General features: G+C 28.7%; 1 protein-coding gene across 1 annotated transcript in view; it reads right to left on the minus strand.

The window, feature by feature from the left end:
* The window catches only part of LOC145194156 (uncharacterized), an 84344-nt gene that overhangs the window by 2931 nt on the left and 62332 nt on the right, over positions 1–19081 (minus strand). Inside the window, exons 20-29 of the mRNA XM_090069229.1 lie at positions 15213–15515; positions 11550–11700; positions 8192–8656; positions 6867–7136; positions 5999–6141; positions 5139–5289; positions 4781–5036; positions 3013–3104; positions 2832–2898; positions 2490–2622 (exon numbers count right to left, since the gene is read on the minus strand). Of these exons, the coding sequence (XP_089925355.1) occupies positions 2490–2622; positions 2832–2898; positions 3013–3104; positions 4781–5036; positions 5139–5289; positions 5999–6141; positions 6867–7136; positions 8192–8656; positions 11550–11700; positions 15213–15515 (2031 nt within the window). The remainder of the gene's footprint in view (positions 1–2489; positions 2623–2831; positions 2899–3012; positions 3105–4780; positions 5037–5138; positions 5290–5998; positions 6142–6866; positions 7137–8191; positions 8657–11549; positions 11701–15212; positions 15516–19081) is intronic.

Consider the following 19081-nt stretch of genomic DNA (forward strand, 5'->3'; position numbering starts at 1 on the left):
ATATCATCATCATCTTCATGTTTAGAATGTTGGGGATTAGAATTAGGATCACGTGATATGGGATTTTTAATAATGCTACTTCCATTCCTAAAAATCCATCAAAAATTTCAAAGAGATGTAGTTTAAAAAAACCCATCAAATTTCAAAGAGATGTTTAAAAAAACCCATCAAATTTCATAGAGATATTGTTTAAAAAAAGGTCCATTATCAGTGAAAATTGACGAAATTTGGTAAACACAATTTATTAAAATGTTGTAAGGTATTTGTCTATATATGAAATGCTGTTTTTTTATCAAAATCTTTTCAAGTTGTTTGTACTTTAAACAAGGTGATAAAGTGCAGGATGTAAAATATAAAATCTTGTTTTAAAGGTCAAACTTTTTGAAATTACTATTTATTTTTTAATTTAATATTCTAAATTAACAATTGATCGTTAAGATTCTCAAATTTGATAAAAAGAATTTTATGCCATCCTTCCAGCCGAATATGCTTAAATCGATAAAAAAAGTTTTTTTTTTTTTGGAAACTTAAAGATAATGGACCATCGTTATCTTGCCCAGAATATGGATCATTCTTCAAGGCTTTCATGATTCATCTTTGTATTGTCATTGATTATAAGTCTATTAAAATTAGCAAAGATTCTAACAAAATTAGAGGAGAAATTGAACCTGACAGTCTTGATGGCTCACAGTACAATACACATCAAAGTGCAATCAATAAGAAAAAAATTTTAAATGCATTTATCTTCCATGGATGTAGAAATTAGATTTTGATTATTTACACCTAACCATATCTGAAATCTAACAGATTTTTGCCTACAGGTCATTTTTTGGATGTCTTAAGTTGTGATTGGAACCAATTTTAACATAATGTAAGATCTTAACCCATGCTTTCCTTACAAGGATTACCCAAATGTCATTTACAAGACCTGCTTTGAAATAGCATTACTCATGAGTCTTTATTTTCTGACAAAAAGAAGATCAACAAGATTGTTTTGTTGTAGAGGAATTCGCTACGCCAAGGAGCAATTTGCTACATCAAGGAGCAATTCGCAACATAAAACAATAAAGAAAAGTTTAGACAATTGAAAGAATATTATCAATTGTTTTTTTTGTTTTAAGAGGCAATTTAATTAAATCAGTTGAGAAAAGTCTCTAATGAGAATCTAATCTCACGCCATTTCCCTTTTATACAGTTCTTTTGAGAAAATATTTCAAATCGCCTAATAAAGTATTTTATACTCCTCAATTATACCTTTGGTTTAAATAGTTTAAATATATACATACATACATATATATATATATATATATATATATATATATATATATATATATATATATATATATATATATATATACACACACACATATATATATATAAATAAATTGAGAAAAGATTATCATTAAAAATTGTTTGTATTAATGATTTTAAAATTATGAAGAACGCACATACCAAATATTGGTGAAACATAAATCCTTCATTGTCTGTATAAAGGAAGTTTATGTCATTATTGTGTATATTACATAATGGTGAAACTAGGTGATGCTACTTGTTCATATAGAAATGTAATATAACATAATGAATAATTACATAATTAATGTAACTAACGTAATCATATAATTAATGTAACTAACATAATCATATAATTATTGCTGAATCAATCAGGAAAGTTTTCTTACGCTCGATTATGTTCTTAAAAAACTTTGGATTACAAAGAAATCTCTTTGCTTTTTGTATATTATTTTTCGTATATCATACTTGTTTAGTATTAAGTTTATCTCAAAAAATTTATACAAAACAATCTTGAAAAGAAAAAGATAATGCATGATGGAGAGAGAGATTTTCTGCTCATAACAGAAGAAAGCAGCTTAAAAGAAAAGTAAGAGAACCACTTTCATACTTGGTGATCAGTTTTTTTCAAGACTTAAAGTTAAGTTCTAAAAGTAATCAAATAATAAAATATCAAATGATTAAATGGATAAAATAAATAATTAAGATTTTTTACATTATTTTTCATAATCTTTTGGCAAAGATTATTACATAAATCAGCAGAATCGAATTCAGACGTCTGAAATTAAATACTTAACAGAAAACAAATACTATAAAACTTAAAGATCATTTAAAATAGTGTAAACAAAATGCCCCAAAACTCTCACCACCATAAAACACCTTTAAAAACGTTTGTGTCAATATCTGTTTTATTTAACTATATCCATATTTTTTATTTTTAGATTTGGTAAAAATAACTGTTTTTACCTAAATTGTCCAAATATGTAAATTTGGCTTAAAACAATTAAAAAATATAACTCTTCAAGTTAAATTCTTTTTAGCATTTTTCCCTTACTATCTGCAACTGCTAATCTGTTCATTAGAGCTCTAACAGAGGATTTCTAATGTTTATTTCTATTAGATATTTATGGTCTATTAGATATCCATGAAATACAACAAACTTCTTTAAACTAACTTAACAATAAATCAATACAAAATACCTGAAGAAGTTGTGCTTTGCCAGATAAAAAAGACATCTCTAATAAAAATTGAATAGAAGGCTGAGGGTTTAGAGGATTAACATCTGCAATAATTTGGTAAAGATGTAAACCTATTTCTGGCTGATTTTGCAGACTGAATAAAAAAAAAAAAAAATGTAAATTAGAATCAGAAAAAGGTTCACAAATGAATAGTAAGATTGTGCACCAATATGAAAAATTTTTCCAGACAAACATTTTAATCAATCAGCAGATTTTTAAATTGTTAAAATAATTTTAATTTAAAAGAATAAATCAAGGGCTAAATCAAAAATAACTCTAAAAAACTAGCAACATAACTTTCACCTTAACTTTATAAAAGGGTCAACTTGTAATACTTTTTCAAATAATAAAGCAATAAACTCCTCAGGATCTAAAATAATAGAAAAACACACCAAAATTAATAATAGTAAAAAATAAAAGAAACAGCAAATAAAAGATAAACAAACTTTGTCCAAATTTTTTTTTCTAGAAGGGAAAAAGCAACCTTTTTCTTTATCTAAAAATCCACCAGCGTCACCGAGCTCGTCTAAACACCTCCGCAACTCCATGATACTTTGTTGCTCAACATATCCATTTCTGAAAGTTTAAAACAAAATCCACTTAATAAAAGCTAAATGTAATGAAAACTAAATGTAAACTTAAACTGTGTATAAAACGCCAGGCAAAAGATTTAAATTTAACCTAACAAATCTAATGCAATGTTCCCTCATATAAAATGTTTCTTATACAATTTTCATAAATTGGATTCTATGGTCTCTAACTAAAAAAGTTTATAACTATACACTATAGATAAACTGTTTATCTTATTGCCAAATTTACCCAGGCTTAAAACTTGCAGACAATTTTTTTTTTTAAAAAAAACACAGACATACAGGGTGCAGCAGTAATTTGTGAACTAATTTTTGGCTAGGTTTTGTGATGTAAATGAGAAATTTCAAAAATTTGTTTTTGTTGAGATTAATGTTCAATGAATGTCTTTGATATGAATAAAAATGTGAATAAAAAATCTTAGTTCAAAGTTTTCCAACAGAAGCCAAAAGAACTGATGTTTTAAATTTGATTTATGTGGGTTTGCCTGGAAGTGAAATGATTTGTATTATTGGAGTGTCTAAAACAATATTTTATAAATTGGAAACACGTGACAGTGCTGAGAGAGCCCAAATACCTTATCCAATGAAAAAAGTTGATAAAAAGTTCACTGAAAAGCTTAAAAACCATGTTGAAAAGAGTCCTTCTATGCCCATCAGAAAACAGAAAAACTGGTTGATGAAAGGATAGTCAGAAGAACTCTAAAAACTCTTGAAAAAGTCAGTGTGGTCCAATCTATAGAACTTTTAATAGAAAGGCTAAAAATTTTGAGATTGGAGCAATCAAAGAAGCTTCTGATACAGCTGAAAAGCCATGCTTCATCAACAGCCAAATATTTCTCAGATGAAAAATGATTTAGCATTATATGTATAATCAAAAAAAGAAATGACAAACTCATAGTGCAAAAATGTAAAAGGGCACCACCTGTGTGTCACACCAAGCACCCTCAGTTCATCATGATGCTAGGAATCATTACTTCTAATAGAGAGAAAAATCCACCAATCTACATTAAAGAGAAAGAAAAAGTTACCTCTGATGTGTATATCAGCTTACTAAAACGTTCTGTGGTGCCATAAATTTATAAAAATCCAATAATATCTTCAGGACAATATGGCTAATTTCTGGCCTGAAGACTTTGGGCCACCATAAAGCCATAACCTTATTCCCCTTGACCACAGTGTGTGGAGTGTATTTGAGTATAAAGCTTACAAAAAGGCCCGCTCAAGTGTCAAGTCACTAAAGACATCCATCACTGGTGTATGGAACTCAATGTCAAGAGACTATATAATCAGCACCTGCCAGTCCTTCTAGGCTTGAGGCAGTGATAAAAAAAAGACAAGATCTTATTGAATGTTTAAGTAGGAAGAGCAATCATCTTCAATTATCTTATCAAATATCTTCAACTTTTCTTTTATTAATATTTCCTAAATAAAAGTTTTTAGTGCTTTAAAAATTTTTTTTGAAAAATGTTTTAAAAAGTTAGCAAATTGTTGCAGCACCCTGTATAGGACAATTGAGGCAAAATGGGTTTGTACCCCTTCCCCACTAAAGAAACTCCTTATATACACCCATGAAAGAATCCCAACTTTATAAGTTGTTAAAAAGTTTAAAACATGAAAATCACTTTAAAAATCAACATAAAAATATTAACAAAAAAAACTTACATTCGCAAAGGATTAACTATTTTGTGATGCAAGCATCTTTGCACTTTATTGTAGGAAGCATCTTCTTTTCCACTCTTACGATACAAAATAAAATCAAACACATAACTAAAAGCAAACATTGCAAACAGGGTTGCATCCATATAGCATGAATTGATATGACCTTGGATTCCTTTCTCTTTTCCAAGGTATTTGCATTCCAACTTACTTATAGGTTGATGATAACCAGGTATTAACTTACCAGAATTAATATTTACACCTAATTAACAAAAAAATAAAGTTAATGAAGAAAGTAGCAATTTAAAAACATCCAACCAAAACTTTGCTTGAAAATAATTTCTAACAAATAAAGAAAAAACACCTTTACTTATTGGCATGTCCAAGTTCTGAAATCGATTGTCTGGCTTACATTTGCTCAACTTTATAAAATATCCTCTATAATTTGAACATATAAAATAACGTTCACCATGAAAAGTACCATCTGAGGTACCAAGATAAGAAGAAGATTCCTCCTAGCGCAAAAGAAGAAGCAAACTTTGTATAATTCTCAAACCTTACAAACAAATTTGTTACTATCTCTAAGCACAAGAAGAAACAACAACTATAACCAATACTTTTATTAACTTTAATCAATACTCTTATTATGAAGAAGACATTCGACACCCCCCCTCCCTGACACAATCTCCCTGGCCACTGAATGTAGTTTTCAAGCTTCCTTAAATTTATTACATTACAAATAATGAGTGCATGAAATTTCAAATCAAAATATCAAATCTTTGGGAGTTTAAAGTTTGGCCTTATTTGGAATTTCTGAAACAATTTTCTTAATCATGAGAGAAAGAGTAATTGTACAATTATCAAACCATAGATTTAGGATTTGAAATTCTTCAAGTGACTATAATTGGTGACTCATCATTTAGATAATTGAGGAGTCATCAACTTCAAAAAAAAAAAAAAAAAAAAAAAAAAAAAAAAGACATAAAAAACTTTATAATTATCACCTTCATACAAATTATCAACTTCATTCATATAAATATATAACAAACAAAAAAATATTATTTTATACAGTCAGAAGGAGCTGACATAAAAGCTGTGCCTTTTCAAAAAAAACCAGGGCAAAACTCAAACAGCAATATTTCAGAAGCTATTCAATTTTTTAAGCTTCATTCAGAACCCATTCCTTCTAATAGAGTAATTTACCCAGACTAAATAAACACTTACAAGTTCTATACCAGCAAGTTCATCCTTTATTTTTAGATCAAAACCTCTCCACTTGAGAACACCATAAAAAGTAGTACCAGACACTTGAAACTCCACCATATCATTTATTTGAAGAGAAGATTTCTGTTTTAGACCATTAAGCTCTAAAGAGTAGTATTTTTTATTTAGTTCTGTTTGTTTCTATTTTCTCATTCTGTTTTTATTTAGTTCGGATCATTACACTCTAAAGACTAATTTTGAACTTCTGTATGCTTATAAAACTTTGTATGCCTTGCATATAAATGAAAAAAATAATAGAATCCAAGGTCATATCATCAATTCATGCTACATGGATGCAACCCTGTTTGCAATGTTTGCTTTTAGTTATGTGTTTGATTTTATTTTGTATCGTAAAAGTGGAAAAGAAGTGGATTGCAACTAAAAACAATTAGCCATGATGTAAAAAAAAAACAACCCAAAAAAAAGTATGAAATCATGTAAACTTAGCACCAACTCTAACTGCAAAAAAATCTTGAAAAGTCAAAGACACTTTAAACACTTTACTAAAATTTAGTAGAACTGGCCTCCATATTACAAATATGTAGAGGGAGGGAGAGAGGGGTAATCCTATTAAAGAAAAGTAACCTAAATGGTGATTTTTATGCTGTATAATCTGGGTGGCATAGCATACAACTTAAAAATCTGAACAAACCAAAAGGGAATCATTTTGATGAACAACTATGAGGAGTCATTATGATCAACAATGGTTGTGGACAATTATGATGAATAGGCTCTGGTTAATAGATTATCTTAAACAATTCAAAAAACATTTTGAAAACTTTTAAATTTATGGAAATAAAAAAATTAAATGCTTTTTTTTTATCCTTACTCATTTCACAAGTTTTAACAAGCTCTTCTTCATTATGATGCAACAATAAGTTTCGCAGATGACTCCAACCTTTGTCAGAATTGTTTCTTGCCCATTCATTTAAGATTTTAAACAACTTTTCCTTTAAGGTAAATTGTTGATGATTTAAATAATCCAGGTATTTATCATTTATGCCCAGTAATTTGCCAAAAGTCAACCATGCTGGAAATAACCTTTCTGCCAATATAATAAATACATCTCCCGAATTTGTTTTAAAATATTTATCTAAAACTAAAAGATAGAAATATAAGAAAGATTTTAATTAAACTAAATGTTCATAAATTTAAACTTGTAGATGACATAACAAACTCAGCCTGGTTATGGACTATATGTCCCAGATCATTGTATTCAAAAGATCTTTTAAGATAATATTTTTTATTTTTAACAAAGCCAAACATAAAAAATGGTTCTTCAAAACAATCTTTTTCTAAAGTTCATACAACCAAAAAATACTTTGAAATTCTGCAAAGATAAACTTTGGTAAAAAATATTTTCTCTATTATAGCTTTAACAAGCAACTTTTTACTTCACTATTTAAGAATACACTGATACAAACTATTATTATGTAAAAAATCAGCCAATGTCAGGAGTTAGGTGCAAAAAAATACCCATAGTTGATCAATAAATGATCAAGATGCTGCAGGAAAACCATTTTTTTTATTAGCACCAAAAGCATTAAACCTATTTGATAAAGCTTGATTACTATTCAAGAATGATTCAAGCATAGTTGATTTAGAGTAAGACTTCCATGCAAGAAAACATTTCTTTCACAAACCCATCAAGAGGTAAGACTTGGATTTGGTAATCTTACTTTTTGATGTTATCATTTTATATCAACATTCTCAACAATTTCTAAAAGTTAGTTAAATCAATGCAAAATCAACTTGCAGAAGATATTAAATGCAACGGTGGTCCAACTCAATACGAAAAAGTCACAAAAGTTAATTACTTGGATAAAACTTTGATCTCAAAAACCTATGTTCTTTAAAATTGAAAACTTGTTCAGTTTGAATAACTTGTTAAATATTGAGCTAGGAAAGTTAATTAGTGACTTACTTTTGTTAATTGAAATCTTGATAAAATTTATTTTCAAAATAATTCTGAAAAATCTTGCTGAACTCTATTACTTTTATTGAAGACCTTAAGTACAATGTATAGGCATGAATAATAACACGATTGTGGAAATATGGTATGAGGCAAAACAATATGCCACCTACACATTTAATACAAACCAATCATGATAAATACAATTAAAAAATAATTTAAGAAGAAATGCTAAAGGTTACCTTGGATTTCCTGAGAACTCAGTTTCTTTTCCTCAGAACCAGTAGGATATAACTCTTCATCAGTAGGATATAACTCTTCATCACCAGGGTACAACTCCTCATCATTTAAATCATTTCTGAACCTTGCATTTGCTTCATGCAACTTGAGATTTTCTGATTGCTTGTAATCCAATTTATTTGAAAAATTGTTTACTTCAGAACTTTTCTCTATTCCCATACTTCCTGTGTATGTGGAGTTATTTATCTTAAAGTTCTGCATATTATCTTGAGGTAAGTTACTTGTAATGTATGATTTCATTTCAATTTCCTGCATACTCAACCCTTTTTTGCTTAAAACATTTTGATTTTGTTGATAATCCTGTTTTTTTAAATTGATTTCATCTTTGGATAAAAACCTTGAAGGATTTTTTTCATTACTTGGAAGATAATCAACATCATAACCAGATGCACTCAAGTTTTCTTTTTCTAAAAACACAAAATAGAAAAACAGCTGAAATTAAAAGCTGTTCTGGTAAAAAACAACTCACAAAAAAAAAACAATGATTCAAAATGATTTAGGTGACTAATTACAATTTGGATTCTTAATTAAATGCTTTGGATATTTAATTAAATGCTTTGACAAGATTACTTATGTACAAAAATGTGCCAAACATTTTTGCAATTAGACTTTAGTTAGGGGGGGGGGGGGGGAGGGTTCCTTAAGCTTTGATTTTAAGAAAAACATTTCAAAATTTAAAAATAATGTAAAAAATTAAACTACTAATAAGTGATTCCTTCTATAGATTTCCATAACAAAGATTTTCAAGATTTAAATAAGGAAACTTGGATAATATTAAACTCTTGCCATTACATCACCAGCTCTTCTGTTACTTGCTGCATATCCACATAGTTGAAAAATTGATAGTTCAGCATGCTAGTCAACAGGTTATCAAAATTTTATCTGCATTTAGAATAAAGGCCAGAATACCAATATGAGTGATTAAGCATTGAATATTACTAATAAATAAAAGAAGGTCTGTAGAAGCACAAAAATGCCAAAAATAATGAATCTATCCAAAGACATTTTGATATGGTTTATTCAGATGCACTAGCTAAGAACATAATTCATTAAGACATTATCCTCTCTTTAAGGCAAACCAAGACTTAAAAGCTGAGATGTTTTAACAGTTCACTGGGATGGTGAGTTGATGAAAGATTTACATTGTATGAATATGTAAAGTTCTTGTTTTCAGTGTTGGAATGAATCAGTTGATGTGAGTTATAAACATACTAGAAGAATAAACACATCTGCAGCGATCTAGTTTTTGGAAGAGTGGGCATTAAATTTTAGCATTTTCAACTGCATCAAATACAGTTTATTCCTCTCATACACCTTTTAATTGATTTAAAAAAAATATTTTCCCACAATGTTATAACATAATTAACACAATTATACAATATAATATAATATAATTTCCCACAATGTCATAAAATTTGTTTTTTAAATGACTACAACTAGTATATGTTTATAGGACATGAAATTCAAATTTTTACCTTCTTGTTCTGGTACTTTATTACTTGCCTACACAAAGCTGGAACCAAAGAAGACATGAGTATTAGTTTAAATTACATTGTGAAAGTTATTTTGATTCAAAAAGAACTTAAATCTGGCAAATGGTAGCTGACTTTAAGTCAATTTTCTAAGCTTTATTTTGAAAAAAAAAAAATTATTTATTTAATTTACGAATTATTTATTTAGATAATTGAAACTCATAATTTAACTCATGCAAAAACTTCAATATTTATTTTAATCTAAGGAGAATAAGAAGATTATAAAAATGCTTTTTATTTTAATATTTTTTCTGCACAGTGTCTTTGACAATTTTTTCTCTACTTATGTTCACTCTCTAATCAAATCTTAGCTGTACTTATTGTTTTGCCACTCTTACACAAATATCTTTTGCCAATTCCCCAAAATTTATCAATGGAACAGAACTGTGGGCAGTTAGGTGGATTTAAGCTTTTTGGCATGAATTTGATGTCTCTCGAATTGTACCACTCTACAGTCTTCTTAGAATGATGTTAAGAAGCAAGATCAGGCTAGAACCAACAGGGGACATTGTGACTTTAATAAAATGGTGAAAGTCTAGCTTGCAACCATTCCTTGATGTAAACATCCAAGTATAAAGTTGAAGATATGACAAAAGGTCAAAATCTCAAACCACAGCTACATATTGCTTGGCACAAGAGAAATTTCTTACCGAATTTATCCAATGATTTATCCTTGAACTTGATGCTGGCACATTCACAAACAATTGAAGTGTAAAATTTTGGACCTTGAAGCTGTTTAAAGTCACATTTGATGTACATCATCCATAATTATCCAGGCATTAAATTTTGTAAGCACTTCGTCATGAAGATATTGAGCTCAAGTTTTAGAAGTCAGTGATTGCTTATCTGATCAGTTTGGATATTTAATAGGTCAATAATACTTGAAATTGTAAAATTTCAACTTTATACCTTTTGGCTGTTCGATAAGCTGGGATTTTGGGTGAATGATGATTGAATACTAATAGCTGCTTTCTTATCCTTAAGGCCACTCTTTCTTCCAGATCCTTTTCCTTGTTTGATAGATAGAAAGCTCTTGTATCATTTTATGATCATGTAAACAGTTGTTTTGCTAGATTCAGATGCTTTAGCGATTGAAAGTAATGATGCAGAAGGATTTTGTAGATAGCTGTGCAGAATTTTTTTTTGTTTTTCTAACAGCTTCCATGACATTTTAATTAAGAGAAATATTTTGACTTGTTCGTTGATGTTTTTAATTAATACTATCATTACTTAATGTAATTACACAAAAATAAATAATTTTGGAATGTGTTAGTGACAAGTTTTAAAACACAGTTCATCAATTGGAATTTAACGACTGCATGCTTTACGTAGATTGTTATCTAAAAACTTTTAAGACCATAACTAGTTTGGAACACTTTTTGAAACAGTAAGTCCCCTAAAAAACTCAACAGCAAATTACTATTTCATACTGTGGCATTTCCAGGGAAATAATCTGATAAGAAAATGCCGAATTGATGCTTTCTGCAATAATCAAGAGAACTTTTGCTGATTATAAGACCTTCATAAACAACATTAGGGATAGAAAAAAAAAAAAAAAAAAAAAAAACAAGGCAAGAAGGGAAACTTACTTATCTTTTGCTTAAACTAATTTCTTTAATCAATATTTAAATGAATCAAAACGAAACTGAAGCATTTTCATTTTTTAAATGTATTAAGTAAATGTTTTACCAAAGATAGAAAAATAGAAGGTTAAAACTTTATAAAGTAGTTGTTTAATAAATAATTTAAAAAATAAACTTGATCTTACTATTAGAAATCATTACATATCCTTCATCTCCTTCTACTACATGCAAGGAATTCATATCTGTGGTAATATAGCCTAAGCCATCAGGACATTCAAAAAGCTTACAACCATTATAAAAGTTTCCATTTTTAATTGGCTTGCTTGGCTTTTCTGACTAAAAAAAATACAAAAAAAGCATTTTTAATATAAAAACCTGTTAACTATATTTATAAATAACTATCTGAAGGTAAAATCTATGAAAAAAAAATAAAAATTTCTTAAAAGGTTTTGAGAGAGCAAAACTTTTTAAAACAACTTTGAAATAAAATAACCTAAAAATATCTCACTAAAGTATCCTTGCTAATAAAACATTATAGAGTAACTTACAAAACAAATTATTTATCACAGGGAACTTTTGCAATTATGACACTATTTTGGCAATGGAAAACTTTTGAAATAATCAATAGACTTTGACGAAAGCTGTCAAAATGTGTATCACAACTCTTGGTTGCTTATATAATTTTAGATCAAAATGAAAAGAAAAATGCACTTAACAGGCATCATGGTTGCAACTGTTGCATAATTGCCTAGAAAAAAAAAAACTGTTTTTAAAATAACCTCCTGTATATACTACTTTATGATAAACCTCACTTTTGATTTTCCACATTACTTATAGCACTTTGTTCCAATAGTAACAATAATTAAAAAATCTTTTTTTAATTTTCATTAACCAACATTTTATTTTTGATTTTTGTTACAAAATTTATCCTTATTTCAAAGTTCTTATCTTATCACAGTTTATACCCAAATGCTACATCAGTGTTTAACATTTAAAAATTTTTTCAAAATCATAAAGAACTGCATTTCTAATTCAAAGTTGAAAATTGTAACTTTCTCACAGACAGCATGACATTGCAAGTTTAAAATCTTTTTTATTACTCATTTTAAAACTCTCTCAACAAAAATTTCGCTTTCAATTTATACTTTACAAATCACCTCAAATACGCTCATAGAAATACCGCTTAAACTATATTTCTCAAGGAAACTATGTCATTCAAATCCCCCATACATAGTTTGTCCCACGCAATTCAATTACAAAAATCTAATTGAATCAAACTGCTATTAAACCAAATATTAAGTGATCACACACACAAGGCTTTTCTTTTGGCTAGACAATGACCAAACTTTATTTGTTTTTTAATAACCTGGATTTTAAAAATGAACTTACAGTAAATAGTAATTTAATAAGAAAGACTTTAATAATAAAGACAAATAAACTTTATTTTTCTAACAATTCTGTACAACTCAGGTGCTAACCCTATGGTTCTGGCTACTCTTTTTTGGAAAGAAAGGTTTCTTGTACAACTCAGGTGCTAACCCTATGGTTCTGGCTATTTTTGTTTTGGAAAGAAAGATTTCTTTTCACCAAATAAACACAGCCATAAAAAAAAAAAAAAAAAAAAAAATTGATAGGGCCAACTTTTAAAAATTTGAATGACCAACTTACTATAATTTAACATATTTACAGCAGTTAGGATTTTTATTACACTTTTAGTTTGAACTTTCTCACCCAGCATATAGTTTAAATATATCATTTATTTAGTCACCTTTAAATTGAATAAAATTTTTTCCAATCTATTTAAATGGAAACATCTTATTTTATGTACATACATCAGCTAGTTAGATTTGAGATTATCACATGATCATAAAGTCATTTAAATGATGAAATCATTCAAATCATGAAATCATTCAAATCATTAAATCAATTTAGAAATGATTTCCCTTATATGACTTGAATGATTTTATAAAAGAAAAAAACTTTTTTTAAAGAATTATTGCTCTTCTTTAAGTGGTCTATAAATACTAAAACTGTCAATACTTAAACTTTTGATGTAATTTTGTTAAAAACAATGCGTAAAGAAAAAACATGCAAATAAGTAAAAAAGCTATTAGTATGCTCATAAACATGCTGAGTCAGCAAAAAAAAATTTTGAACAGTGATTTTTTCTTTACTTGTCAGAGTATGAGTTTAAAATTTTTCTAAAAGGTTAATATGTGGATATATGTTTAGGGAGATCAATTTAGTGTAAAAAATTACAGCCAACAGATTTTCACCCAGCTCTTTCCAGGTTTACTGATAAACTAGGTTTAAGGTTAGGGTCAGATAAAAACCTTACTTGTAAATTAATACTGATGTAGTAGGTTATAAAATAAAAGTTTGAACACCAATTCTAGCTAAAGTCACTCCTAAAAAGTTCCAAAAAAAAAAAGGTCCAAAAAGTAGTTAACAAATTTATACTTTTAGTATTTTGGTAGGCCCTATCATGTGACACAAAGATTGCTTTTTTCATTTTTTTAACTAAATTAAAATATTTAAATGCTTTATCCAATAAATATATCATATTCTTTCCATTTAACAGTTACTTCAAATATAAAACATATTTTGAAATAATTGAGATATTAAATTCCATTTGTTTTCCAAATGTTAGACTGGTCAGAATATTACAAAAATGTTTAAACAACCTTTTACCATCAACTGTCCCTTACAGAATATGTTGTAAGCATACCAGCTCACTGCTTGTAATGAGGCAGTCTGAGTGTAAACCAAATTCAGACCAGGAACATAGAAGTTCAGGACAAGAGTATAACAGGTCACATTTTGGTTGCCTATGTGTCCTGCCTAGACTATTTTAAGCAACTCATTATGAGAGCTGATCTAGTGAAGTGAAGTTTCTACTCTACTTCTCCTCAGACCCTTTTGATAGGATGTCTGGGATTTTTTTAGATACTATTAATTAGAACAAATCCATCAGAATGTCAGCTCTACAAGTCCAATAACTTGATAGAAGGGCAGAAAAACTAGAAACTTGCCAACAAAGGGCGAGTGTAGTTCACTGTATGTCAAAAGTTTTTAGTAGAATTTTGAGCTTACACCAACAAATTGAAAAAGTTGAAAAGATCTTTGATCTCCTTTATTGAGCAATCTTTTAGCCACCATTCACACATACATTCAGTTAACCATAGCAGATTGACAGCAGATAGAGCTGCAAAACTAGTACTTATTGCACACAATTTATTCTTCAAAAATACTGGGAACTTGCTAAATATATCAAAAGGTACAACATTTGAAAAAGAACATATCCATCTGGGAGACAACCCCTTGCTCCAGTGCCATTATCACCATCTTACAATGCATCTTCAGGCTATGATGCATCAAAAATAAATGTGGCTGAGGAGCACAGTGACAAGTGCATTACTGAATCTAAAGTTGATTAGCCAAACATTTAATTTAGCCTTTTTTTTGTTCTAGAATCTAGGGATACTTTGTATTTTGTTTTTATATTCTAATATGTTATAAATAATACTTCATAAGGAACAAGTTTGATTTTTTATATGATGTTAAAAAGAAATACATATATTTTTAAAATTGAATGTTTAACTTAAGTAACTTCATAAATCAAAATCAATTTAGAATCAACGCATAATGGATATGTTGATGATATTTTATTTAGAATCAACACATAATGATATTTTAGCAAACTTACTATCTAAAAATACATTATTAAAATTACCCTTTTTTTACAACACTAGTTAACTCTTCAACCCAATAACTAACCTTCTATAATAACAATACTAGTAATAGTAATAATAGTAATAATAATAACAGTAATAACAATATTAACATACTAACTGAACTCCAATAGCAACTGGATCAGTATTACTTTCTTTAGTACCAATATAAACAATGGAACCCTTTAATGGATCTTGATAACCAGAAATAAAACAAAGAACTTTCGTGCCAATTTTCATTCCATTGTAGTTACTAGTCGAAATGAACTGCCTTCTATTATTTTCATTTGATGTTTTATTATTTGAAGGTTGAGTTTTCTCATGTTTATTAACAAAATGAATATCATGCAGTGCAACAAAGCTTCCATATTGATCTTCACATTCAAAATGCGGCTTCCCATCACAATTACCAACTTTTCTCTAAAAAAGTTTAACAAAGTTTACACAACTTAAAAAAAAATGATGATTGCTTTAAAACCCAATATCAATATTCCAGGAAAATAATTTAAATGAAAAAATGCAAAAGATTGAACCCTTTGCAAATAAGTTGCGTGTTGCTAAGCAGAACAAAATTAAATTAAGATTGAACCCTGTGCAAAAAGATTGAACCTTTTAAGAAGATTAAAAATATTTATGCATATGTTTTTAACTTAATCTTAAAATACTGATTGTCTTGTTTCAAATTAAAGAAAATACTATTCAAAATTAGATTACAATAGAAAAGTTACAGAGCTGTATATACATCAAAAACATTCTACAAATTCAACTCTTAGGAAATACAAAGTTGGTATCAGCAAATCTTAAGATTAGTAAATGGCACAATAGTTATATTTATATATCAAAAATATTATTGAAAATGAATAAAGGACAAAGCAGTTTGTTTGTTTCAATAAAAAAAACAACAACCTGTACTGTGAACTTTTATTTAAAATAGAGTAGGGTAGACTGGGGCACGTTGGCCCTAGGGGCAGGATGGCCCTTTTGAGTTAGTTCTATGACTATGCGCTTCGGTGCGCTAGGAATCTAGGGGAAGGTCGACAGCACTCCTCCCCTCATTCCTCAGAAGTATCACTGATATCTGAGCACAGTTGCCAGTGTTGTATCTTTTTATCAATTTTGGATAAGCTGAAGTATATTTTGAACAGTTTGCTTGATGTGTTTGTGTTCACCAGTCTTCGACAGTAGTGCTATAGGTAAGTATCTTGTTTGAAGTTTAAAGCCTGAGGATTATTTTGATATACAATGTTACACAGTATCTGTTGATGGGTTAAGAAAAAAGTAACTTTTACTCTAAACATGGCGATGGGGCAGGTTGACCCAGCACAAACGAGGCACGTTGGCCATGTGGGCTAACATACCCCATTTACGCATGCACACTTTTTAATTCATATTAAATTGTTTGTGATGGAACAAAATGCCAGTGATAGAATTTTTTTATTAAAACGCTAATCTGATTGAGACTTTTTAGCCAGTTTCAAAACATTAGATAAGAATTAAGCCTAATAAATCAATTAGGTATTTAATAATTTTGTTAGAATCTCATACTATGTAGGGAATATGTAAATTTATGTAGGAATGTAATAACAGTAAGAAAATTTGTTTTTGTAGTATTAAAAAAAATTAAATATGTAAACATGTAATATTAATAAGTAAATATTACATATTTAAAAAAGTTAATATGCAATATAGTACCTAGTTGTAAGTTTCAACACACATCAGTTATAAACCAGCTTTCAAATATGTCAGGGAAGATATATCCTTATAAATAATTGGGCATTTAATAACTTTGTTAGTGCAATCAAGGTTTCATAGTGTGTAGGTAATGAAAAATAATCACTATTTACTCTATATTATATATATGTATATAGAAGATTTTATATATATATATATATATATATATATATATATATATATATATATATATATATATATATATATATATATATATAAATCTTTTATATGGGCAATGCCATTTTTAACTTACGTTACCCGCGCAACAACTTTATCAAATATTTGCATATTTAAACTTTAAATTAAATTTTTAGCTGATTTTTATGAAAGCTGTCAGTCTAAAGAATAAAACAAGCTAAAAGTTTTGAGTCTGGCTAAAAGAGGGCGAATTTATTACCGAAAATGCCACTTAACTTACGTTACGCAGAAAACAAGGTAAAAAAAGTGTTGCAACTTTTAGGTCGAATATTTGCGAACCATTAATCCGAATCGTGTTAGAAATTTTTACAAGATGTTGAGAATTCAATACTAATTACAATGATAAAAAAAAAATTATCAAAGGTGACCGGCAAAGAAAGATATACTTGTTTTCTTGATACTAGGTTTTTAACACTTTCGCTGCCAACTACCAGTATACTCGTAGTAAGTTGGCGTCATTTATTTGCCAACTACGAGTATACTCGTAGTAAGTTGGCGTCATTTATTTGCCAACTACGAGTATACTCGTAGTAAGTTGGCGTCATTTATTTGCCAACTACAAGAATACTCGTAGTAAGCTGGCGTCATGAGTTTGCCAACTACGAGTAAACTCGTAGTTATACTAACTTATTTCAAATAATATTTGTGCATGACTGGCTTTGTCTGTTCTTTTTTTTTTTTTTTCTTAGCTTCACATTTGGTTTCAGAAAATATTACATTCAAGTTTTTATTTAAAAACTCCAGGGAACCTAACAAAAAATGCGGATAAAGACAGAAATAGCTTAAAACAGATAAAAAATAAAACATTGATATTGATTTAATTTTATTTCATGAAAATTCAAGTGCAAACCTATTTTGTTGAATGATACATTCTGAAACATTCGCCAATACATAACGGAGGTCTATTTTCACAAACAGCACACTCATATCGTGTTTCTTTACATTTTATTTTAGAGCAGACTCGACATGGTTTGGTTGGGAATTTTTTCTTTTCATTCGTTGGTATTGGTATTGAAGTAGTGGTATTGAAGACAAGTACTAATACTGGTGATTCTAGGCACAATTTCATTCAAATGTTCACTCAATAAATCTCTAAACTTAAGCAAGAAAATTGTGTTATCTACTCCATATTTGCTGTTTAGACAGTAAGCATTAAACAAAATCAAAGAGATGAAGTGCTACTTTTTTATACCATCTAATTGTCTTAGGCAATCATAATATGATACCATTTGTTCCGTCCTATCTACTCCTGACATATTGATTGAAATCTTTAATAATGTTGGGTTTCATTTTCTTTTCTCCTCTCCTGTTTGTTACTTCAATCATTTGCAACAAATGCAAGTTGCTAATCATTAGCACGTCTCTTTTGTCATTCTATTTAGCAACCACTACACCCACTCTGCTTCTGCTTATAACGTCTCCCTGTTTCAGCTTTGCTTTTGTACACTCTTTTGGATTTGACTTTCGGTCAGTTCTTAAAGTACCACAAATGTATGTTTATTGATTTATCTTCAAACCAGGATCGGCAGTAAATTGAATTTGTTTTACAATATTCGGCTCATCTTTCCATTGATTTAAATTTTTAGATGAACCAACCATTGTTTTAGCTCTTTTCGGCGGCATTAAAAAAATCTTCTGCAGTGGCTGCTAGATGAACGTCTGTTAACTGATTGTCCTCACTTTCTTCAGTGTTATTATCTTCAGAACCTGATTCTGATGCAGTCAAGCTCAAAGATGTAGTAGTATAAGCAAAAAAGGAATCCGAATCTTGAATATCATCATCTTCACTATCCTCACAATCTTCCATTATCATATGTGCTGATCCAATTGTGGAATATCTGTGTTGAGCTAATAGGAGATAGATAAATTTATAAATTATCTATTTATAAAAAAGAGATTACTCATCTATAAAACACATTAATTAGTATACTGTGTACAAAATTCGAAGTGCACACTAAAATGTTTTTTAATGTATTAAAAAACATCTTATTGTGTACTTCAAATTTTTTTTCACATTTTTAATAACATACAGTATAATGTAGTTATCAAATATATTT

Source organism: Hydra viridissima, unplaced genomic scaffold (genome assembly GCF_058129835.1).
Source record: "Hydra viridissima isolate aposymbiotic clone 2 unplaced genomic scaffold, HvirCarnegie_v1 scaffold_12, whole genome shotgun sequence".
Classification (NCBI taxonomy): Eukaryota; Metazoa; Cnidaria; class Hydrozoa; order Anthoathecata; family Hydridae; genus Hydra; species Hydra viridissima.